The sequence below is a fragment of the Rhinolophus hipposideros genome (assembly GCF_964194185.1).
Source record: "Rhinolophus hipposideros genome assembly, chromosome: 4".
In the NCBI taxonomy this organism is placed as follows: domain Eukaryota; kingdom Metazoa; phylum Chordata; class Mammalia; order Chiroptera; family Rhinolophidae; genus Rhinolophus; species Rhinolophus hipposideros.
Window position 1 is genome coordinate 16,641,526 of NC_138050.1, and position 25,964 is coordinate 16,667,489.

At 36.0% G+C, this 25,964-nt stretch overlaps 1 protein-coding gene across 4 annotated transcripts in view; it reads left to right on the top strand.

Moving 5' to 3' along the window:
- The window catches only part of LRCH1 (leucine rich repeats and calponin homology domain containing 1), a 198,208-nt gene that overhangs the window by 163,582 nt on the left and 8,662 nt on the right, over positions 1-25,964 (top strand). The window contains exons 16-20 of one of the 4 annotated variants that reach the window (XM_081047087.1): positions 2,386-2,490; positions 9,822-9,931; positions 11,500-11,637; positions 15,511-15,588; positions 24,256-24,927. In XM_081047087.1, coding sequence (XP_080903213.1) covers positions 2,386-2,490; positions 9,822-9,931; positions 11,500-11,637; positions 15,511-15,588; positions 24,256-24,462 — 638 coding nt within the window. In that variant the 3' untranslated portion in view covers positions 24,463-24,927. Of the gene's footprint in view, positions 1-2,385; positions 2,491-9,821; positions 9,932-11,499; positions 11,638-15,510; positions 15,589-24,255; positions 24,928-25,964 lie in introns of those variants that run through there. The other 3 variants (XM_081047088.1, XM_081047089.1, XM_081047090.1) reach the window with 3 other exon arrangements.

Below are 25,964 nucleotides of genomic sequence, written 5' to 3' on the forward strand. Positions count from 1 at the left end.
AAATTACCTACTTTCTTTTAATTTCTTATTAGTATACTCACAAGTGTACATCATAGCAATGTGCAAAGTAACTACTGATTTTAAAAAGAAGGACTATGTATGGAAAAATTTGGTTCTTCTGATTTCTCCACATACTTAAAGTTCTGGCACAATTTACCTTCTTATAGGTCCTTTCTTTAAACATTTTTGGTTCTTAGGTCTTTTGCACACACTCACTACTAACGCTTTTAAGTAAGTGCTAATAAATAAAGGACTCAGACACTTTTAAGCAAAAGCTAGTAAAGAACTCAGATATGCTGAGTTTTTCAGTAAAGCATTAAAAGTTATACATGTTTATGTTTTGAAAAAGGGTACCCATAGGGGAAAAATACAGATAATTCTTTCATAAAGGAAATTTTTTTCATTTTTGGAGCAAGTTGGTTGATGGATACCAGGTGGCTAGGTGTAATGGTTCCCTGGCATTTTTAATGGGCTGTAAGACAAAGCTATTTGAGAAAATGCTTGGGCATGTCAAGGGTTGTTAGTAGGTGTTTTATAGAAAGGTATTTGATTTACTATGAAATAAGTTTAAATGGCTGGCCTCCTCATTTTTGGAACTGAGCATGTGTAACCAGATATGGGATGGGCTCCATTTCCACGATCTTATGTGTGTGCTGGGAAGAAAGGAGGTCACTCGGCACATCTCATCTGTGTCTTTAGCGACACCCGCCAGGAGAGTTCCTGCCACACACTGAAGACATATTGCGATACAGACTTTCTCCTAGTCCTTACAGGCAGCTTTACACAATTTTAAAATATTTTCTAATTGATCAAATCAAAAGTTGAATAGATCTTCAAAAAATATTCTTTTGAATGTGCATATTTACAATTTAGTTGTAAAATTGTCTCCATGACTTTTTAAATTTCTCGTATGGAGTCAAAATCAGCTTAATCAATATTGTGCTTGCATTAAGCCATTAACTGAAAACAAAGCAGAATAACAGAAAACAAAGATAAGTTCCTCTCCAAGCTTCCAACACTTCTATGATGCTGACTAACTCATGTGGAAATTGTTCTAGTTGTTGAAAGCTCTGTGGAATGTGGTTGCTGTAAATCATGCTGATTTATATTCCTAACATCAAGTGGATTTTGGAACTTTTATAAAACTAGCATTATGTATTGGGAATTTTTTTCATTTTATTCAGCAATTTAAAAATATTATAGTATATATTTTTCACATTTTATAGAAAATAATATATACAGTAATCTTAGTTGAAGATCATATAATTTAAAAAGATAGAAATTCTTTTTGATTGAGTAGCTTTGGAACTTTTAAAAGCCACTTTTTATTTTAAAGTTCAGTATACAGATTTATGTGATTTCTGTGTTATAAATAAAAATAGACTACGCCAATCAGCAAGTTGGAATGAGAACTTAGATTCTCAAAGTAGGCTGATAGTTTTCTTCAAAAGAAACATTTTTTTTTCTCTCCCATGTTTTCCTCCAAAGAAAGACAATTGTATATACCCAAATATTTATTCCTAGAACCATGTCCATTTATTTTACTGGTCCTGCCTTATAATTGAATATTTCCTATTTGTAATTCATAGAGATATTTCCTAAACATACCACGTGGCTATTTAATGCAAAAAATGTTATCATTTCATAAATGACCAACTCAGAAGTGCTTGAGATTGATTGACAGCTATCGGTTAATTACATTGTTTTTAAAGAGACTCTACTAGTGTCCAAAATTGTTTTTTTTACTGACGAATATTAAAGACAGAGGTATGTGTGTCAAGAGTTGATTGGATTCAGCCTTGTCAATAAAATAAAGCATGCCAGTAGACTTACAGACGTCTTTAAAGAGAAATTTTACATTACCCTGGGGAAAAAATTCACAATAGTAAATACTGATTCTATAATAGTTTTATTTTTAAATAATAGATACAGCTGTACATATAAAACTTGGACTATGTAATCACATTTTTTGTGTGAATCACATAGTTGCTAAGATTGTTAGTTATTTAGAAGATCTTTGAAAAAGGTATCTGGTGGGTCTTTTCCTTTTTATCTCCATAACCTATGGGTACTCTTTCTTTCTGCTGACATGATTCACTAGTACTTGAAATCTTTGGGCTTGTGGAACTGATAAGATTAACGATATTAACTGCATGCAAAGTATATAATTGATAAGTACTAACACTCAGTTTTTATCATTCTTTTTATTCCATGCGCCATCTTTCATTTCTTCTCCTATATTGTACACTTGAAATTAAATCCATAATATGAAATTCGCTTCATTTCCATACAATCCGTATGCCATTTGTGAAATGCTGCTGCCCCTTTGGTTTTTCCTGGTCCTTGTGCAACTATACGCGGACTGGCTCTCGCGCTCTCCTGCAGACCCAGCCCTCACTCTTCCTCCTATCTCCTTCAACAAACTTACACAGGCACAAACATGGGACAACTCTAGCTACAGTGTTCCATCTGAAGGAGACAGTGACAATGGTAGGTGGCTTTGTACCTATTCTTCAATGTGCTTATTAATAAGCCAATTAATATACTGAACATTCATTTCTGTGCAGCTGAAGGTAGACTTACATTCACTTGCATGCCTGATATAAGAGGAAATGAGTCAACCTGAAAAGTGAAGTCCAGAGAAGTGCATGTGTATTGTTCTCTAGCAGTTTGTCAGAATACTTTTAATTATTTTGAATATTGTGAATTTGGGATTTACTTTACAATAATTTCTTCTCTATTTTTCCTGCTTGGGTGTTTTGGCTTGTTTGCTTGTTTACAAAAACCTGGGTTTGCACATTTGGATTATCTCTGCTTGTCTCCTGCATCTGAGCTAAATGCTTTTAGAGTTTGATCTTTTATTATCTGTGCTTACAGTATGAGGTATTTAAGGTAATTGAGATATGCTGTGGCTGAGCCTAGAGTGGTGTGCTGAAAGTAATGTTAATATTGAGAAATTTCTATAAATGAAGAGAAATCACTTACCTTCTCTTTTGTTCATTTAATTTTTTTGGTTTTGCAAATTACCTGCACATTTTGAATTTTGATACCTTCTACATTTTTGAGTGTAAGTTCATCTATATAATATTCAAGAATAGTAACTTGACCTGAGAATCAAATGTGCAAATAAAAAACCAAGGATACCTAGCTGATATCTCTTAATTTCATGCCATTAAATATTTTAAATAGCCTAAGAAATGAAAATAAAGTAGATATAATAATTTAGATCTACATACCATGTATATCTGAATCTCCATTCTAATCTAAGTTTATATTTTGAACATTTTACTTCAAGATACAAAGTGATAAAAGTAATTAATGAAATGGAATTAATAAAAAGTAATTAATGAAATATATATATTTAAAACATTTGCTTTGATTGCTGGTGAAAATTCAACTGAAAATTCTCTTCCAGTTTCCTTAGGTAGAAAGATATATATATATATATATATATATATATATATATATATATATATGTATATCTTGGCAGGTTAGTTATAAAAGGAATTTTTTTATTTCATATATTTCTAAATTTTTTAACTGAAAATAAGTATGATTAAACAACAACAAAACAAAAGTCCCTCCTTACAGCATTCTGTTTTAAATTCTGGAAGTTGAGGAAGGCTAAATGGAAACTTTCTTGATAAAATGTTCCTTAACTTAAAACTGAAAAAAAAACAAGGGAGAGAGGCATTTTTGTTTTTTCAGAAAGCATGGCTATTTGTGGGTCTGATGTTGTTTAAAGGAAATAAAGCCTAGAATGAAAGATTTATGTGTGATTTGGTATTTCCTTAGGAGTGATATCTGAAACTAAAGGACTTTCTGTTGTTGTTGTTTTTAAGCTGGGAAAGGACTAGATATCTTATGGAGCAGTAGAATGTCTGTTCTTACAGATACACCAACTAAAAGCAAAAAGATGAAGTGCCCTGTTGGGTCACATTGCTAGGTAGACATGGAGGTGGGGCCATGCCCCAGGGCTCCTAACTGTCTACCACATTCATTCTACAGCTGCATTGAAGACTCTGTGTGCCAGTTACTAAGCCAAACTGTCTTCTTTTTATTAACAATCCTAATAATTCCATAGAAAATAATCATTGTGAAAATCTTTCTGAAAATAAAATAACCTTGCAATACTTATGGTGTTTTTTTGTATGAGTGAACATGCCAGGGATTCATGTGTAACTATTAGGCTGTACCACAGTAATAGTAAAGGGATTATTTTCAATATTCATGTGGCTCAGATATTTGATGGCTGTCATTTATGCCTATTTGTAATTTGCCTATAATATGCCCTGGGCAACAGATAATTTTCTGTGCAAAAATCTTTCTTACAAATATTTGTACAGATTCGCAGATCTGCTTTTTTACGCATCTTTCTTCTTTTTGTGTCAAACTTTGCCTTTTGATGTGAATACAGTTTCCAATACATTTTTAAAATTAGTGAAACTGCGTTATTTGTGTCCACAAGCATACAAGCTAATGTTGCAAGAAGAATACAGCCTACTTTTTGTTTTTCTTACGGGTTTCTCTTAAGTACGAGATCCTATTCAGTGTCCTTTCTTAGCATTTCAAAGCTGATTACCACATCAATTTTGTTTCCTCAGATTTTCTCCATTATCCTATATCTGCAGCTATCTCAATGTTTGCAAATAAATGGCATCTTATTACCAATTCAACCCACCATAATGTAACTTGCCTTTCATTTATATTGTTTAGTTATTGTTTTTGGTAAAGTTGTCATTTTTATACTTTGTTTGCTGTCTTGCTTTGTATTAAAATTCCCTTTATTCAAATTCCAATATGTAAGCACTACTTATTAGTAGGGCTTTCCAGTATTTCATTCCAAATACAGAGGGTGCCCCAAAAATGTATACACATTTTAAGAAAGGAAAAAAAAATCTGTATTAACTTGTAATACTCAATATGTACCGATAACGAAAGATGAATACAAGTCATGTGTATAAAATTTTTGGCACCTCCCCCCATATATCTCATTTCAAATCCTCTATTTTGTCTAAAAGAAATTTTAAAAATGGCAAATTGGCTAGAAGGTTGTTCGGTGTTTGAATTCCCACATCCCGAAGTTTCGTGTCCTAAGGTAGATGGAGGAGGATGCAGAACTATGTGTGTAGGTCTGTCCACCCCGAGACTGGATGGGGGCAGCTTCACTCCAGGTTGTTCTTAACTTGAAAACTCCAGTTCTGCTCTGTCTCTTGTGGCCTTTACTACTCTACATGTTTCTTTGTTTCCCATTCGTTTTGAAGTTAAAACTATTTGAAGTTAAAACTATTCCTATCTTCTTTTGAATCATTTTCCCTTTTTCATTTTCAATAAATTGGTGGGTGCTAATTTACGTGTATTTAAAATTGAGTTTTAAACTCACTTGAAAATGAATGAATGGATATATCCACCTTGGGCGAGTTTAGAAACATTTTCTTCAATATTTTACCATAATCTTGCACTTTTAGCTATTATTTTCCTCATTAGAAAAATGAGGAAACTGAGGCCATGAGAGGTGTTTCAGTGGTTCTTCTGCCTGGACGTCATATTAAATCACCACGGCATTTTAAAACTATATTGTCTATTCCACACACTCAAACATGCTAATTTATTTGGTGTCACATAGAGTCTATGCACCGATTATTTTTTTTTACTGAACTTTATGTGACGTCCAAGTAGGTGAAAACCACTGGATTATATGAACTTTATTTATTTTTTTTCTGAACTTTATGTGACGTCCAAGTAGGTGAAAACCACTGGATTATATGAACTGCCTAAGACCATAGAGAGCATTTTGAAGGCAGAGAATGCATCTAATCCATTTGGGGGCACCAGAAGGGAATAAATGAATACACAAGTCAGATTTCTAATTCACGCTAACCTGGATCTAGAGCTTATGGTATTTTTTCAAAGCCACAACCATATTGCTGCCCTTAAATTTATCTATCTTAAACATCCCACCCAGTCCAGATTCTTAACTTCCAAGAAGAAATTGAGAGCTAAGTTTTAAAACCTCATGTGTCCACAGAGAAGAAATATCTTCTTGAGTTAAATTTAAGAAATAAAGGTTAATATAAATTGATAATTTCTATATGAAGAGTACATTTTGTGTAATAATTAAATAAGTAGCATTTCAGGCAATTTTTAGAGCGGGGCTCTAATAAAAATTTTAGAGTGGGGCTTTTTTTGTTTAACCAAAAGATATTCTTACAACCATTAGAGAAATGGTTTCTTGTTCACATCCTTAAATATCTATTGCATGTCTGCTATGTGCTAGGCGTGATTCTTGTTACTATGGATACAACTCTGAAAAAGACAGACAAGATCTCTACTTTCATGGAACTTTTATTTCAGAGTCAAATGCATTCACACCTGGAAACTAAATTTTAGGAGAATTTTCATCAGAGGAAAAATTCAGATAATGTTATCAGGGTAGGATAATCTCTGCAAAGATACTCTCCCAATAGACTGATCTCTGAATGAGGGAGTTTTTGAAACCCTTGTTACATTTATTCATACAAACAAACTGCTTTCTGCGACAGAGTAGAGCGACAAATTGGAAACAGACACAAACTCTTACAGAGTTAAAATGGAGAGAAGCGGATCTGTATACTATAAGAGGGAAGGTGATGAGTGCCATGAAAGAGACACACGTAAAGAATTTTGTACTTTCGTAGGAGACAGACCACTCCTGGGTCAGGGGTGAGGATGAGGAGGAGCTTGAAGGAAAAGGTAGAGATAATGGAAAAACTGGTGGAATTTGACCTGTACCTACAAGGATGAAGTTGATATTCTGCATAAGCCTATTTATCGTTCCCTACAGGGTCTTCGCTTAGAAATTTTTTTCTTCTGCTGAATAAATTACAAATGTGAGGAAATCATCTTTTCTTTTTTTTACCCCTACATCTTCAATCACCTACCATTTTCACTTCCTATTTCTTAGACATGTATATGCAGGAAGAAAAGGAGTCCTTCTTTACTGCTTAATTGCTATCTGGCAAATAACATTCAAAGAATGAAAAGATGATTGATGATGAATGTGCTTATGCAGAATATCAACTTCGTCCTTGCAGGTACAGGTCCAATTCCACCAATTTTTGAAATTTAGTGACATGAATGAAAAATTCTTCCGTAAATCAGTTTCCTGAAGCTTTGGCCCAGGCAGGTCACCGCATGTATTGTTTAAATACGACATGAAAGAGAAAACTAGGTAATATAATCAGAGATACTATAACGGTCCCATTGAAACTATTCTGTCCTAACAAACCCATCAAAATAAGCAAGCACTTATATACTCTGTAGATTTATTATTAGCCTAAAGAGTTTATTTTAAATTTTTTTATATTTCACACTAATTAATCCATTTAGAAAGCTAGTAGTAGTGTAGTCATAGCTTCCAATAATTTTAGGTACCTTTGAAATGTTCAGTTAAAAAAAAAAACAGTTCAAATGTGTTTTAACACTTTGTGATTAATTAACATCATAGAACAAATACCCAACCATACATTTTGTGTTTTTAAGATGCACAGGAATTTAAGATGAAAAGTGATGCCAGGAAATTAAAACCCAGACACCATGTATTATCTTGTTATCTCACATAGGGCTCTAACGAGGTGTAGATATTTGAATTGTGTGCTATTAAACAAAAGCTCGCTCTTAATTTAACTTCCTAATAGTTTTGTATTCAGAATGAAATCTGCCAATAAAAACATATTGAAAAATATTAAACATGCAGTATTAGATAAGATTGCCCCCAGAAAAAAAAGTCAAAAGAAAATAAAACCTCCAAAGCAAACATTAGATTTGTTTAAACAGTTTTGGGTCGCCCCTTGCTGGTTAGTGTGTGTATTACTCAGCTCTGTCTACATTCCTTGACTTTTTTGGTAAATTTTGTTGACTTTTCTTTGAGGGTGTGGATCATTTCTAGATTTTACATTTTAATGTATATCTCTTTTTGTTGCTATGTTTAAATGGGTAAATATTTTTGTTGGGATTTCTATGGTGTATAGGCAAGTTTAATGCATTTCCAGTTTCTTCTATGCTTTCTATTTTCTTAGACTTTTCCACATTTCTCTGCTCTGTGAATTTCTCATGTCTCCCTGCCTGGTGACTTGGCCCTTCTTTCTTTGCGGGTCTTGCCTTTATTTGTAAAAAATTGGTCACTTCCTGTGAGGTTTGGTTTTCTTTGGTGACATGACTTTGATTCTTTTTGTCTGTGACTTCCTTGGGTGGCTTGAAGCAGAGGCCCAGGCTCCGTGCTGACTCCTCTCTGAGGTTCCAGAAGATGTTACGTTCATTAGATCATCTCCTTTCTCCATTAACTCTTAAGTCAAAGGTTTATTAAGATGTGTCAACTTTCTGTCTTCCATAGACTATCAGAATGCTGATTCAAATATCCTAGAACTGATTTAGAAAGAAAATACTAAGACATGAAACATATATTGCAAGTCATTTATTAAGGTAGTTTGGTGCAAAGATACAAATTGAGATCAAATGGCATAGTTGGGTGATCATGGAATAATTCATTATGCGGAGTAGTCGCAAGTGTTCTTATATGAAGTATATTTGTAAACCATATTTAACCTAAAAAAACTAGTAAGTTGAAATAGTTCTTAAAGTGGTCCATAAGAAATGTTTGTCAGAATAGAATAAAAATTGCATAACCTTCTTATTCTGCATTATTTAAATTATAGTGGATGAAATTACTAGAATTGCATCATGCCAATACAACCTTCTACCTCATATTGATTTTCAAAATTGGAGTTCTCTGCCCAAAATTTTCTAACAGCCCCCTTCTCTCTCCCCAAACACACATACATTCTCTAACTGGGAAACTGAATACAGCTCTTTGCCCCCTCTTGTGCGCATGGAAAGGTGACAGCCTTAATAGGATAAAAATCTCAAGTAAGAAAAAAATTCAAGTTTAAATCTGCCCTGGGCTTTGTATTGTAATAAAATTGATTAAAAACAAACAAACAAAAAAAGCAAACCTTTCTGTAATCACTCCACCATATGTAGAATATTTTGTACCCTCTTTGCTAGTTTTTAAAAGATGTTATCCTTCTGAAGTTAAGAGCATACCTTATCTCTGGAGCCAGAGACTTAACTCCTTTCAGAGAGAGCGCCACTGTTAGTTGCTATTTTTGGAGGTTGTAATTTTAAGGACCTGAAGCCAAGGATGATCTCTTAAACTGCCTCTACTCTTGCCAACTTTTCTAAAAGGAATCTATGGTCATCTCTAAAGAACTAATTTTTAGGATACACTGTGCGTTACATGGTAGGAGGCAGAATTGTTTCACTCCACACTCAAATATGTAGTGTATCATCACTTAGTTCTTAACCCGAACTTATGAAAACTTTTAGCCAACTGAACATTAACGTGTGCTTATTTTAAACATATAAAGCAATTCTAGAGGTATCTTACTTGAAACAGATTATCTGAATTGAATGAACGAATTGTGAAACCTCAAGTATAAATGAAAATGTAGAATGAGAGCATTGAAAAAAAAATGAGAGAGGAGGGACATCTTTCAGAGAAGTGGCCTGGAATGGTTCCAAGGATGACCCAAACTCTTCCCTGGATTCAGTTTATCATCACCAAAAAATACTGCTTTTGCTACCCCACACAACCAGTAGAATTATAAAATATAATCTTTAGAATATTTGAATCACACTTTTCACATGAAGTCATGCCTTAACCATTGTTTCTGTGAGTAGTGAATGAATGATTTGGGATAAATAAACTTTAATTTAAATATGAATAGCCTCATGGCAGCCTATACTAGATACTGCATAAAGGCTTTTCCCCCTTTCTATTATAGTGTTTCTAAGACCTCAGAGAAATTTGGAATCTATAGACCCACAGTTTACAATTCGGAGGAAAATGGAACAGATGAGAGAAGAAAAAGAAGTGGTGGAGCAACTCCGTGAGGTACCCAAGACATATTATGTAATTGAATAACGATTTTCAGACCTGAGCACACAGTTGACTCTTGGACAATGTGGTGTTGGGGCACCATCACCTCCTCCCTGTATAGCCAAATATCCAAGTTTAGCTTTTGACTCCCCCAAAACATAACTACTAATAGTTTATTGACCAGAAGTGTTACCCATAACAGAAACAATCAATTAACATATTTTGTATGTTATATGTATCATATACTCTATTCTTACAACAAAGTAAACTAGAGAAACAAAGTGTTAAAACCATAAAGAAGAGAAAATGCATTTACAGGACTGTACATATTTACTGAAAAAAATCTGTGTATAACTGGACTTGCACAGTTCAAACCCATGTTGGTCAAAGGTCAACTGTATTTTTAAAAAATAGACTTTGAAGCACTGCGAACACACCTACTTTCAAATCTAGCTAGGTCGCCTACTGAATGTTTGATATTGGACAAGTCACCTAATATCATTTTTTCATGTATGAAAAATGTAGTTCCAATCTACCTTAGTGGGGTTTTGTGAGGTATATATGAGATAATATAAGTAGAACTACTTAATACATAGGTATAAAGCTAGTATTATTTCAATTCAGATATACTTTAAAATAATGCACTGTTATTCATTTACTTAATAATAATATTCCATTAATTTAAAGATGTTCAGAGTCATCCGCACTTTGTTTCCCAAACTGGTCAAAACTTTTTAATCAAGCATTTAATAGGAAAACTAATTGAGTTCCTAAAGAATGAAGTCTTGTGCTCGGTGCCATTGAAGAGTTTAAGCTCAGTGATGGCAGGGACCATGGCTAGTGTTTGACCACTTTTTGCCTCAGAAAATGGGGAAAAAAAGATGTGTTCGTCTTCTTTTTTAAATCTGCCTCTAGCTACCTCAGGTTGGGAAGTAAATTATGTCCTATAATTCAATATGAAACTTTCCACCATTTTTTACAAATTGGATCCAAACTGCTGTAATGTTGTTGGAGCCAAATTCTCACTTAATTTTTCCCAAATTACAAAAGAAAAACTGACTCCTCAGCCTCTAATTTGAATACATAATTATCAATCTATCAGGTGTAAGAGGACACTGTGAATCATGTATCTATACATATTTGCATATTTTATGAATTCTTCAGGAAAAATATTGCAGTCTTTTAGAATCCTTTGTCACCTTTTCTTTTTTTAAATAAATTTCTAATTGAAAATATAATGGGGACTAATCCTGATTGAAGAAAATAGAGAGACGCAAAAGAAAAATAAGTCATCTTTTATCCCACAGCTCAAAGACAATCGTTAACACTTTGGCTTCTCCGAGAGTTCTTTTTACATTTAGTTGTTTCTGAATTGTGAGCATCTCATATACAGTCGTGCTGCTTAATGATAGAGATGCATTCTGAGAAAGGCGCTGTTAGGCAATCTCGTTGTTGAGTGAGCATCACAGTGCATTTGCACAGACCTAGCTAGTGTAGCCTACTTCACACCTAGGCTTTACTGTGTACCTCTGTCGTGTATGGGGTGTATCATTGAGCACAGCCTCCTGCTGATTCCTTCACAGAGCATCGAGATGAGGCTCAAGGTCAGCCTGCATGAGGACCTGGGGGCTGCGCTCATGGATGGGGTTGTCCTCTGCCATCTGGTCAATCACATCCGCCCGCGGTCTGTGGCAAGCATCCACGTCCCCTCACCAGCAGTTGTAAGTATCACCATATAAAGGGCAACGAACTTTTCCATAAGCCAAACTCTTTTGGGACAGTCCTGCTGGTTAGAAATGCTGATGGGACTACCAGGACCCTGCTCAAATCCTCTCTGTTGAGCCCCAGACCACTAGAAGAGCAGAAAAGGAATAGGTCTGAAGGAAGGAGTATTTTCAAGGTCAAAAAGGAAAAATATTTAAAATAAATATGTAAATAACAGAAAAGGAATTTATTCCCAATATGAAGCAAATCACATTAAAGAAATTGCTGGTTGGTATGCTTACTAAGACTTTATAGATGGACGTAAAGACTCATTTCCTACAAAGGCTTATTTAAACAGTGAGAAGTCTTTGGGAGAGTCATTTGTTTGATAGCTTCTCTGTTAAAAGGAATCTCTGTCCTTTATTAGTCATTGGGGATTTTAGTGCTGATTCTATGTATAAGATCATTATAACCTGTCAAGCAAGAGGTTGGTTAGCCAGTCGTTATTTCAGCAATTCCTTGATCATTCACTATACTCAAGGGTACATCGAAGATACTGGGGGAACAGTAGGAAAGGTGTGAAGATGACTGAGACTCTATTGATGCCCTCATTATCCTCGTCTTCTCTGTAGGGGAGATAAAGCTGGCGTGTGGAACCCTCTTCCTATATATCTCAAAGCATGTTACCATCTAGAAGAGAACTCCAGAGTCAGTTTTATGGTCAAATGAGGGGGGTGGAATCAGGGATAAGCCTGCTTTTTGAAGTCTACATAGACAAGCAGAGAAGAAAGAAGAATTTCTACCCATGCCATTTGCGGTTTGTTAGGTGAGGGAGGAAGTGTAGGTGCGAAGAACATATGGTTTGGATTCAAATTCCAGATCTACTTACCTGCGTATGTCTTTGGGCAAGTTATTGAACCTGTCTTTAACTCAGTTTGCTCGTCCTACCATGGAAATGTTCTTGTGAGGCTGAAATGAGGGACTACATATGATACATGTATGAATGTAAGCCATTATTATCATTAGTGTTTGTAGAACGTATTTTCACAATTCAAAGCCCCTAATCTCAAGGCACGATGTTTGTAAAATGGTCATATGAGAAGTGTGTTAGGTGAAAGCCCTTGGGAAGTACATTTGCATCCTCGTTCACCGCCCCCCCAGGAATGCCTCCCACTGGCTTTATTTGTCCTAATGTCTTTTCTATTTTCTTAGCTGATGATCCCATTTCAGCTATCAGTTTCCTTTTGTTCAAAAGATGTTCAATTGAACATCTTTTTCCTTTGAAAAGTTTGACCACTTTTTGCATCAGAACACATAGGGAAAAAATGATCTGTTTATCTTCTCTTTTAAATCTGCCTCTAGCTGCCCTAAGGTGGGCAGTAAATTCTGTCCTGTAATTCAATATGAAACTTTCCAATACTTTTTACAGATGGGATTCAAATTACCATAATGTTGTCTGAGCTGTGTGCCAAATTCTCATTTAATAATTTTTTCCCAAATTATAAGAGAAACTGTGACTCCTCATCCTCCATTTTAAGTGTACGATCACCATTTTACAAAGTGTAAGAGGACACTATGAATCATGAATCTATATACATTTGCACATTTTATTCTTCAGGAAAAAACTGCTACATTTTGTCAGAAATCTTTAAATTTTCATCTCTTTCTTCTTTAAATAAAATTTTAAAAATTGTAAATATAATGTGAAATAATGCCTAATTGAAGCAAAAGAGAAAATAGAGAAATACAAGAAAAATAAATCATCTTTTATCCCACCGCCCAAAGACATCACTGTCAACATTTTGGCTACTATACGACTAGCATTCTTTCTACATTTAAGCTGTTTTTGAATTGTGAGCATTTCATATACATATATATATATATATATATATATGATATATATATTCATATATATATCATATATATATATGATGTTATTTAGTAGTTTTAAAAATTTATTATTAAACCCTAACTATTTACCTATGTTACTAAAATTATTCATCAATATCCATTTTAATAATTATAACATATTTTAGCATGTTATTATACTGTAGTTTTCCTTTTTGGAAATGCAAGCTGCTGCTAAATGTCCACTTTTCAGAAATTCTTCGGCAGGCATCTTGACACCTCTTTGCCCAGGCCCAGCCACACTGTAGCCGTGGTACCTGCTTTCTGTCCGCAGCCTATGCTGTAAGCTCCACGCCATGTTTGCACAGGCTGCTCTCTCTAAATGAAGAGAGCTCTGCACCCTGCCTCCACATCTCCTCATCTACAGCATCGCGAGCTCCCATTTCTTCACTGACTGCTTCAGTGTTTACACGACGTTCTTGACTACTTAGGACTGAGTTAGACTCTCTCTGTTTTTTCCTCCTTATAACAACCTCCCCACAACTAAGACCTATACCATCCATACTATACTATAATTACCTTGAACTTGTTAATGTTTCCAGCGAGGCTTGCCAAGTAAACTGGAGCTAAGTGACCGTGAGGATTGCATCTTTCAGTTCCACAGGTGCCACCTTAGCACCAAGTAGAGCGTCTGATACACAGTAAACACTTACTAAATAAGATCCTATTTGCACCATCAGCCATGGATGGGGGTATTTTTACTACTCATGTGTTGCCAACGTTAAGCATTCTAAGTTTTCATTCATGAACCAATACTGTCCATTTTTTATGCCAACCTGAGGGAATGTAGTGGTAAACAGAATCACTACTGTCAATATGCAGAGTCTCTTAAGATGGATTTTGTCAGTCTTGGACAACTTGGTGAGCTAAACGCTGGCATCCCAGTTCTTGTAATTCATGTATTTTTTGATCCTTTGAATAATGGCGAGATTGAACCTCTAACTAGTAGCCAATACTTTTCTAATTGAAACTAGGTAGCAACCTTAGGATGGGCCCTCCCTCACTTGCAAAGGTGCGGGGGCAAAGGGGAGGATAGAAGAAGTCCCTTTTATCAATAAATCCTGTGTAAATTTAGTTTTATGATGATTGGTGTAAGTCCCTACAAGATGGAATGACTTATTTCACTCTCCCTTGCTATTCACAGGGTAAGGTCAGTATTTATAAAACATTGCTCCTACACCTAGATTATGGAGCAATTTGTGCTTCTTACCTCCCATTTTAAAAGAACTAATAGTGGAATATTAAAATTTAGCAGTAAAGCTTTTAAAACTTACCATGTGAAAATTGTGTGACTCAGATGTACGTGTTATCCATACCATACCTTGGAGGTAACCTGGCCAGGATCAACTCGATTGTGAGAGGCCCTTGGTTAAGTTTGTAACATCACTTTGTTTAGTGCTGTTTACCTTCGTGTTGCCTCTTTCTAATTAAGTCCATTGCTTTAATGGGAAGGAGATTAATTGGCCTGGTGAATTTAACCCTTCATATAGAAATGTAATTGTTGATGGGAAAAGGTGATGCTTATGGTATATTTTTAGGTGAACTAAAGTAGGTTGCACAAGAGTATGATCCATAAAAATTGTGTATATGTATGTATGTGTATGTGTATACAGATTTATACATACTCGTATATATATGCAGACATGTACATACATATATGTAGATACATACAAACACATGTGCAGAAATACTGCATATAGACACATATCTATGTACATACATAGGTAGATATGTATGTCTTTGTATACATAAACATGTGCGCATACAACATCTGGAAAAACATAATCCAAAATATTAATAATTTTTATCTCTAGGTGGACATTCCTGGATAAGTTTTTATTATCTTCCATGTACTTATATATTTTTTTCTCTAGTACACATAGTAGTATTACTTTTGTCATTTAGAAAGTTTAAAAATTAAGATATTATTAAAATTATTTTCCTTTTAATAATTCATTATTTCTGCATATTTGCATTTATAGCCCAAACTTAGCATGGCCAAATGCAGAAGAAACGTGGAAAACTTTTTGGAAGCATGCCGAAAATTAGGAGTACCAGAGGTAACATCAAATTTGTCCAAATAACCATGTTTTAGTAAAGATTTTCTTTAATGTCTGTGTTTGAATCCACTGAAGAGATGTACAGCTTTGTGCAGCCTCTTTAATCGCTTTGTACATCCTGTCTTTCTTGAGGAGTAATAATAAGTATGTTACATAAAATGTTAGTTTAAATTGCTCTATTGCAATGAAATAAAAATGGCTTAAAGCAGTATGGTCAATTCTGAGGAAAAGGATAATATCATTTCTTTAACATTTTGAAATAAATGTGTAATTCCAAACTTGAAAAAAAAATTAATCAGCTTGATTCCCTCCTGTAAGGGCAGAAATTGCTGAGGCTTCATTGCCTCTTCTTTCAGGTTCCATAGGGGAGAATTGTGGAGCTGATGGTTTTCCTCCTCCAAATTCTTAAGTAAGGCAGAGCTGTAGTTTGCAACGAATTTGTTGCTTTTCATTTCCTATAGTAGCATTTTGGGTATGTGTATCAAAATAATCAACATTGAAAATATTAATTATTGTTATTATTAATCATTACCATTAATAATAATAATGTTTGTGTGTTGCTTTATAGTTTGTTATCTGTTTGTATTTACATTTTCCCCTTTAGTCTGCTTTAGATCCATTGGCAAGTTCCGATAGCCAACCCAGCTCTAGTTTGCTCCTTTTTTGTGTGCAAGCTAAGCCCCAGCCTCAGCCGATTTGGGGCTTTTAAAGACAGTGCTATTAGTAGTTACGTAAAATGGTTTCTTAGGGAGACAAAAACCAATGCACTCAGAATTTGTGGGTAAGTTGGGAAGTTTATCATCATTGTGATAAACAGAAATGGGCAGAAATTCTATTTCTTGTCATTTCTTTTGTCTTTTCTAATATTCCAGGGATAAAGTCACTACAGAATCTATCATGAGATACTGTTTTTGAATATGTGAAGGAATTACATTTCAATGATAGGAGTTAGTCCGTCCTTTCTTCCTTCCTTCCTCCTTCCTTGCTTCCTTATTCCCTCCTTCCCTCCCTCTCCCTCCCTCCCTCCCTCTTTTCTTTCCATACTTCCTTCCTTCCTTCCTTCCTTCTTTCCTTCCTTATCTTTCTGTTTTTCATTTTGGTGAAGTTCAAAGGTGAGGGTGTAGTAGTGGGCTTCTAATCTCATTTGAGCAAAAAAAGAATTATTAAAGCCTCTTTTTTTTTTAATTTATTAGTTTCAGGTATACAAGACAAGGTAATATTTAGACAGTGTGAACCCCCCACCCCCCATCCACTATCCCTCCAACCTCACACCGAGCCATCACATTACATATATAAAATTATAGTTGGCATTCATTAATGTATTAAAGCCGCTTTAAGTCAGAGCTGTAGTATCAATAAAAAGTGTACATATTCATTATTTAAAAGTGTGTTATCTTTATATATGGACTAAATATCTTTGTGATCAATTGAAATGTCTTGCAACAATGTTAATCTGTGTGCCTCTATAGTATGTGTACATTTTAATATTTCATATACGTTCTTGGCTTCAAGTATTTATGAAAATTCTTATAGACACCTTTTTAAATAACTTGATTCTGTCATGGGCTAATAGGTTTTCCCGTGTGTGAATCAAAACTATCATACCAAGTCAGATGGTAAATTATTCATGTCTGTGCTGGAAAGCACTAATGAGTTATGATGTAATCCCATGATATTTTTAAACTCATCAAAGTTTTCTTGTCTTGTGGTAATACAAAATGAAATGGATATGCACTTTGCCATTTATTGTGAGTAAAGATTGGTAATTATTATTTCCTTTTAAGGTGGGCAAAAGGAAATTAAATTATCATAAATATGCAGAGAAAAATTATTATAATTTCTGATTTATGCCCCTAGCACTAATAGGCAATTTATAATTCCTGAGAAGGTTGAATTACAATGAGTAATGACCTTTTTTGCCAATATCCTTCTTAACTATGCTTAGTAAGAAATATATCACTTAGGCTATTTTGAAATTGTTTTTAAGATTTGAGATGATTTTCAAGTTTGCACTGTATATGTAGGCATCGCGTGTGTCTGTATGTCTGTGTATCTGTAGGTATAGATAAATCCTGATGGATAATCCAATTGCATTTTTCTGGTGACTAGAGTTATTACGATAAATTCATTGCTATTGTTAATAGAAAAAGTCTGCTGGTTAGTTTTAGATGGCAGTTGAACTCCTTTAACAAGCTACGTTAAAAGAAGGAAGAAATATTCTAGTGGAAAACCAGAAATTGCCCGTTGGAAGGCAATTGGCAAATTTTCCTGTGTACTCGAAGGAGCATGCTTCATGTCTCACAGAATGGATGAGGAATAAGTTATTGGAAATGAGGAAACATTTTCATCTAGGAATATGATCCTAAGTTAGGAGAGGGGTAAAACGATTTTTGCCCACTTAGATGGTTACATTTCTTTCACTGCGTAAGAGGGTTGATGTTTTGAGTGTATATGTGACACACTACAATTGATGATGTACACTGAAAATAGTTATATCACAAGTCTAATTGCAGAAATTTTCCACTTGAAATCAGATATTTAAAAAGACTGGTACCTAAAACCAGAGGACCTGTAACATTACAGTTCCTTATTTTCATTATATTTAATATTTGGGTAACAAAATATTCATTGATTTCCTAGTAGCAGACATCATTTTTCCCAATTTGTGAGCTTTTCCTGCTTTCTTCTCTATCCATAACTTATCTACATATACACACTCGTAAGTCACAGAGATCTTGAATTCTGCATTTTTTAAGCTAAATATCTAATTGACATTAATACATGACCCTGTAGAGACTGAAAAATCACAGCTGTGCTCTAGGCCTAAATTGTTGCGTTTGTAATAGAATCACAGTTTGAAACGACAAGCTGAAGTCGGAGTTAGCATCTTATATAATTGTTCTTATGGATGGAATGTGGTCGCTAAGCAGATTTAGTTAAATTATTACATATAAAGTAATTTAATGGGATGGAAGCAATTTTAAAATTGTTCCAATTGTAATAGTTTATTGTATTTTCTTTAGAAGTCCCTATGGACACATTCCCAGGTATCTGCCCCAGGGTTGGTGAAGATTCATGAAGCATTTTATTGTGTGCTTTAGTAGAGTGGTTCTGGTGTGGCTAACCTATAAATGTGGCATCTTCAAATTAGCTGCATTTGGAATTGCACAGTTTAAGTAGCTCAGTTGTTTGCAGAAGGTTAGAGTGTAGACAACTCAGGCAACTCTAGACCTCTGTCTGTTAATTGTGACATTCGAGTAAGGCTGGATCTAAACCCTTGAATCTTAGTCCAAGGGCAGGAATCTTAGACAGGATTGGCACAGTGGGCGCCGCTAATGGAAAGGAGGTAACGTCCCAGAAAGCAGTCAGTGATGGGATTCTGGAGAAATTCTGTCAGAGTGACAGCAGGCATATTTGCTATCAACTATGAGGGATTCTGGGATGAGGCAGAGGTTTGTTAATGAGGATGCCAAGGAAAGATCATTGAAACGGACCAGAAATGGTACTCGCTGGCAAGTTTTTTTCTGGTGTAAGCACGATATTTCTTCAGATAGTTACTTCAGCATAGGTCACTTCCATTCCTGCTGCTCATTCCTTGTTTTTTTTGGTTTGGTTTTGTTTTTCTGGGTGGGGCCAATTTTCCAACTAAAGGGACACAAATTGAATGACTAACCTGGAAGGAGATGAGTGAGTAGAGTATTTGTGAGTCGAGTGTAGGAATATACAAAGTCTTGGGTTGATTAGCCCTCCCTGTGCTGTTAACTAGTTATGTGCCCTGAGACAAATCCCTTAAATCTAGCAGCAGTTAACCATTTACAGAGAACTTTTCCTACATGCATCATCTCAAATGCTCACTGTTGGCGATCTGAGGTAAATATTTTATTACCATACTGTGAGGAAACTGAGGTCCAGAGGGGTGAAATCATTTCCTAAGCTTGTAGTCATAGCAGATGAGCGGCAGAGCTGGTGTTTGAACCCAGGTCTATCAACATGAAGAGCCCCACTCTTTGTAGCACACACAGAGGCTCTGTGTGACTGAGTTCCCTGCTCCGCAAAGTGGGGTGTTGGACTTAAGCAGTGGATTTAAACCACATTCTCCAGAGCCCTTGATTCTTTCTCCTGCATAGGAGGTGAGGAAAAGCCAATGGGAGGCTACAGGTCACTCTCACCCCCTTGCTTCAGCCAGAGCAATTTCTCTTCTTTCACCTGTGATGTATATTGGATTCCCCCCTTAGGTTTCCTTTGAGGGGGAAAAAGTGTCCTAGGCATAGTGAGGGGGAAAAAGTGTTGCTAAGCATAGTGTGGAAATCACTAGACCCCTAAGGTTTCTTTGAGCTCTGATATTCCATGAAAGCTCAGTTATATCCGCAGTTCCACAGTTGCTTTCCCTCCTCATCAGTTACTTTGCTGCCAGAGAATTACCAGAGTCATGCATCATGGCACCCTGGAAAATCTGGGGGTTGGGTGGTGTTGATGACACCATCCTATCATCCCTTATAGTATTGAGGCTGGTGGTCAGATTTTGCATTTATCTGTGTCCTCTGGTGTAACTTGATCTTGATGACAGGCCTACCGAGTACCACCCTTGGTGGGCTTACAAATTCTTTGGGATGTGTTCTTTGTTTCACCCAATAATCTGCCTCCAATTAAGCGTTGGGGTCATGGGTCATTGATATACTGAGGCTTCCTTTGCCTTTTCTGAGAAAGCTTGACCATTCTTGGCCTCTGACCTTGATGTAGAGGCTTCATGGTTGGTTATCAGGGGTTTCCAAATTGATCCATATTTAGGGCTATTTTAGTATACGTGTAGTCTCAGAAATCAGAAAGTCTCAGGTGGCTAGAAATCTTTGATTTATGAAACATCAAAAGTATTAGAAAGTAGATATTTATTTTGTTCACTAGCAAAATTTTTCTACTTGATTTTAAATAAATAGTTTTGGCCTCAGACCTCTGGAGGAACAAAGTCCTTAATTTACCAGACTTGCCCTCTTTAGATGAGGAGGGAACTGAGACTAGAAATGTACTTTGTTTTCTAACTGCCCAGCCCTTCTTATTCATGATTGTTTCCAGAGAGAAAATAGAGAAGAGGATTAAGGCAGTCACTCTACTGACAGTGGTAGATGCCTTGGCGGTCCGGGCCCCTTGTGCCTGCCTGGGAAGCCCAGAGGCCTGGGGACCTTGCAGTACTGTAGAAGTGGCAGGTTTTCTTCTCCATCCACAAGGACAGGTCACTTGGTGTCCCTCAGCTTCTGCATCAGACAAAGAGAGTTAAAAATAAAATTCTAAAGCACATTCACATGCTAACAGTGATTGTGTTGATAGAAGTGGAATTATGGCTGAGTCTTGTTTTCTGTAGCTTTCATATTTGCATGTTATTGTCTTTTATAATGAGATATGATATTTGAAAGTAATAATAACTTTCCTACACTACATCTGTTGAGGTTTTAGGGAATAATGCATATGTAACTGATCTGACATTTTTTAATTAAAAGACATTCTATAAATTGAAGCTACTATATTTTTTTTATTTCTTGAGAATAGGAGAAATGAGTTTCTTCTCCTCTTTGAGCCTTATATCTCTTTCTTCCCCAAATCGGTGACTTTTGGGTGGAGGGGTGAGATTCTTTTTCCAAGATTTATTTTAATTTTCCATTTATATTGGTTAATTCTGAGGTCAGATAATCAGAGGTGCAGACATTTATTATTTTATTAATATCAGTCTTTTAAGAAGAATCAGTTTCTAGCTTTTAAAGTCAGTCACATTTCTTACAGGTAGTATGTGTTTACCATTCATGTAAGAATCCTTTTCCACTGTGTGTCTCCTGGTGTCAGAGTCACCTCTGGTCAGTGGGCCGACAGCCTTTCATATGTGCATGTTTGAGAATAAACATTTTATAAGCAATATCTTCAAAAAGTTTTAAATTACATTTCTAGATAAATTAGCTTATCTATATTAGAGTTATCGTCTAAGTTCATAAAACTGGCAATTAGTTCTCATATATGGGAAACCTTACCTCGCTCCATTCTTGGTCAGTTAGGGCTCTAAATTTTCAGAATGACCATCAACATTCCTCTGCTATATTATTTTAGACTAAAAAAAAATGCTTTGTAAGCATACTGACTTTCAAAATTAAAATTATATTTCAATAAATTGAATATATTCTAAATGTCTTACAATTGAGACTTGATTGGACTCAGAACGTCTATAAACTAGAGCTTTGTCTCCATTTATGTCTGTGGCTGTAGTACTTGGGGAACCTGAGCCCAACCTAGCAGTCTCAGGCACACTGACTGTTGCCTCTAAAGGAATCTGCTACCCTCTGGCCATTGTGATTTCTGTTCACTGTAATGAGAATTAGTGTTTGTACTTGTGTCTAGAGACTCTGAGTATATTCACTGTATTTTTCAAATGCCTTGCAGTAATTACTAATGCTTTGTAAATACATGGTGAAGTTTTTGCCTCTTTAAATTTTCTTCCTTGTTAGTATTGTTCCTATTTTAATTTTTAAGGGAGAAAAAAGTACAATGTCTAAATTCCCCTCATTAAGACTGAAATTAGGGAAGCACAAAGGCCAGAAAACTCCCAGGTTCCCCCCTTGTAGCATCCTTGCAGGGGATTTGTGACATTGGGTAGACTCAGAGAGCGGCTCTCAGGAGCCACAGCAGCCCACACTCCACACATTAGTGCGACTCAGATTTTTACCCACCAAACAGACAATCCTAGACCTGCCTTTTCCTTTGGAGATCGTGATTTAATTTAAACCAATTACCATGGGCTGTGAGTCTAGGCCCCTATTATCCACTTTAGTCTGAAATAAGCCCAGAATCTGTGGCATCATGAAGTTATTTGCAAGATAAGAAGAATGGTCTGGGTTGCCCATCTGCGTAAGAAGTGTATACTGAAAACTGCAAAGATAATCGGCCTCACTCGAGTTCTCTGATGGAGTTGCTGGGGAGCAGACTTGACGTTTTCCATAAGGTTCTGGGAAATGTATTGAAATATACACTAGAGGTAGAATAATGTATTTTAACGTGGAAATGCCACTTTTGTGAAAATCACTCTGTGATTTTGTGAAAATGACTCTGTGATTGTCTGTGGATGGTTTCTGTCTTGTGTCTGCTTTGCTCAGATTTCACTGACGAAGCACAACACTGCAACAGAAAATTCGTGTTGCAATGGAAAACGTCTCTTAGACGTTTCCCCATCTGTTATCCTTGACTAGCATCTCTCTCCCAGTGAAATCCAATCAATGTGTAGCTGTTTTAATTCTTGGGAAAATAACAGTGGTAGCTTGATTCCTCCAAATCCACTGAGAAAAGACACACAATCTGAGTAAATCCAACACGATTTATTATCTTAAAAATCTTTTGTTGCGTATCCCTACCTTCATAAATTAAAGTAAGATGAGAATGTTTTTAATCTTATTTGACCCACTTAATATTGTAATATTCCTACTAACCTGAGGGCATCAAGATGACTTCAGAGGATACAAGCAAGACAAAACTCTACCTCAGAATAATCTTTAAGTTGCTCTGTGATTTGCATCTGCTTAGCCATGAGGCTAAAACAAAGGGCAATATTGTATCAAAGTATGTTCTAAAATATATATTACATATATATTTTAAATGCTTTGCCTAATTTAGAAATAAAACTTTGTCTATGAAATATGTCACAAATATTTTCAATCCTTGTTTAATTTGGACACAACTACAACTTCTTTCATACCGACATATCAATTATAATCACTATAAATTTTAAGCTGTTGTCATTTCCTGTTAAGGAATTTAGTTTATTAGAAAACTGTTTCCTGACAGTAATAGACATCTGGAGGTCAACTTAGAAGACTGAGCATCTTATTTTTGCATTTAAAGTAGAAGCTCTGCCTCCTTATATATAGTGAGTGTAAAGTAGATAAAACATGCATGGAGATCTGTGCCCCCCACAACCATACCTGTTTGGTTGTGAAGAACTTTACAAAATAACCCTACTCGGGAATGTACTTTTATTCTAACCTCACATCTAAGAAGCCTCCTCTAGATTTTTATGTGTAGTTGCAAAAACATGAAACTTAATGTACTTTTGGCCACATGGAGGGACATAATTAGAACTAGCATTCCTTAGAGCTTATCAATAATCTTAAAAGGAAAATAAATTAGGTGTATGTGTTACTTTTCAGAAAGAAAGACTTTATATTCATTCTTTATAAACCAGGGTAAAAAATGCATTAAGAGAATGGTAAGGAAAGATGGGGATTAAACTTTAAAGTTTATGTCTTTTCTTTTAGTAAGATTAAGACCTAAACATATCAAGTGAAAAGCTCTCATTTTTATGCCATTGGTTAGCACATGATACCACGTGAATATTAAAACGGTTTAATTGCCAGAATGATATATATATAGACCGCAGAACTTTCTTAATAGTGAGATTGTGGGTGAGGGTTATCTTTGTCCTATTTGCCTAAAACACGTTGGGTATGCTCCTTTTTTTTTTTTTTTCAAATAAGTTTTACAGTCTTTGATGGTGGAATGGATTTTACCTGCTTGAAATAAGAAGTTACTCTTACCATTTGCTAGTAACCAAACGTGTGCTTCTTTCCAGCTGTTCTTCTGTGTATTTTTAATTGTATGCACTGTCTCTTTCTGTTCTAATGGCTGCCCTCGGACTAGGCTGACCTCTGCTCTGCGTGTGACATCCTGCAGTTGGATTTTCGTCACATTCGAAAGACTGTTGACACTCTGCTGGCACTTGGGGAGAAACCCCCACAACCAACTTCTGCCCTCCGCTCCAGGGACCTTATAAGCTTCTGTCTTGTCCATATTCTTTTTATAGTGCTGATCTATATCGCTTACCACTGGACTGTTCTGTCTGCGTAAGGTCTGCATGTGCACCCAAAGCACTGTGCCCTGTCACCCAGATCCATGGCGGGGTCCTTCCTCCGTCTGAGCTTCTGCTTTGCAAACTTCCATCCCTATTATCTCTTCAGTAATCTCTCGCGCTTTGAAGCTGACCATTTTCAAAAGCACAGACTTTTCTATTAGGTTGGTGCAAAAGTCCTTGCGGTTTACCAGGTTAAAAATAATGGTAAAAACCGCGATGACTTTTGCACCAACCTATGCAATGCTGTTCCCATGACGTCACGTTTCTCACTCCCTGGAAAACAGTGACAACAAAGTGTGTTCATCCCTCAGGCTTCCTCATTCACGTGGTGCCAGCAGCAGTGCCATGCAGTTCCTCTTCTCTCTCCCTCAGTGAGCTTCACTGCCCTGGGGAGAGTGGAAGAAGGTTTCAGAACAGGAGCAAAAGGGATTTATCCTATGGAAATCTTTTCTTTGCAGTATGTAAGTCGAATCCCACCTAATTCAGGACTGGGCAATTGAGCTGTAGAGGGACCACCTTGCAGAGGAGACAGCAAATCAGCATTTTGGCCCAATTTGGTCTATAAAAAACATCTACTGACCAAGTTGAAAAATACTATCTGGAGAATGACTGCTTTGCTGGCTATTTGATTGGATGCTTCCGTTTCCTGCAGTGGGAGCTGTGCGGGGCAGCAGGGAGGGTTGCCGCCCCTTCTACTCTGAGCCTGTCCCTCTGCCCTGAGCCAGCGCCTCTGCCCTGCTGCATGAGACAAAGCTGCGCAGAAGGGGTGCTGAGGAAGGAAGGGGCCATCGCGGTTAGAGCGCCACCTGGCGGATTTGCTTGCACACCAATTTTGTGTTTTTACTTACTCCTGTGAGCCTCTGTTCTGAGGCTTTCCGCAAAGAATTCTCCCGAAGCGATTTCTATTTTTAAATAATGTAATAGGTCATTTTGCCTTTTGCTACATCCCATCATAATGTCAGGTCCAGAATGTGATGGATTTGACTGTGCTCGTTTTCAAATAAAGCCACGAGTCCTGGAACATTTTTGGTCCTGGGGCTTGGGTTACTATGGCAGGAGCTAATTATAATAAGATTGTTCTTATTTTGGAAGAATGTAATTTCCCTAATGAATCGAAATTTCCATTTAACCTTGGTTTTCAAGTGACATTAGCAAGCTGCTTTTATTTTTAAGTAAGCTTACGGGATTATATATCCCGTATATATGCAGCTTTAGAGCAACGTGGTCAGTTTGTAATTAAAAGATAAAACCAATAGAATCCTATCGAGGCAAAGATATTCCTGGTTTGGGGATGTCTTTTTCCTAATATGCGAAGGCTCTGCTCCAAGGTTAAGAGCGTCTCCCCTATGCTTCAGTCTACACCTGTGCCAAATATTGTGTCTTAAATTGGGGAGCTGATGGAGTTAAGTTCCTCAGATACATTTCTAATTTAGTGAGACGCAGGTGGTCTTCATAGATGGCTACTAAGAAGATAATTTTATTTTTCTCAACATTTCCA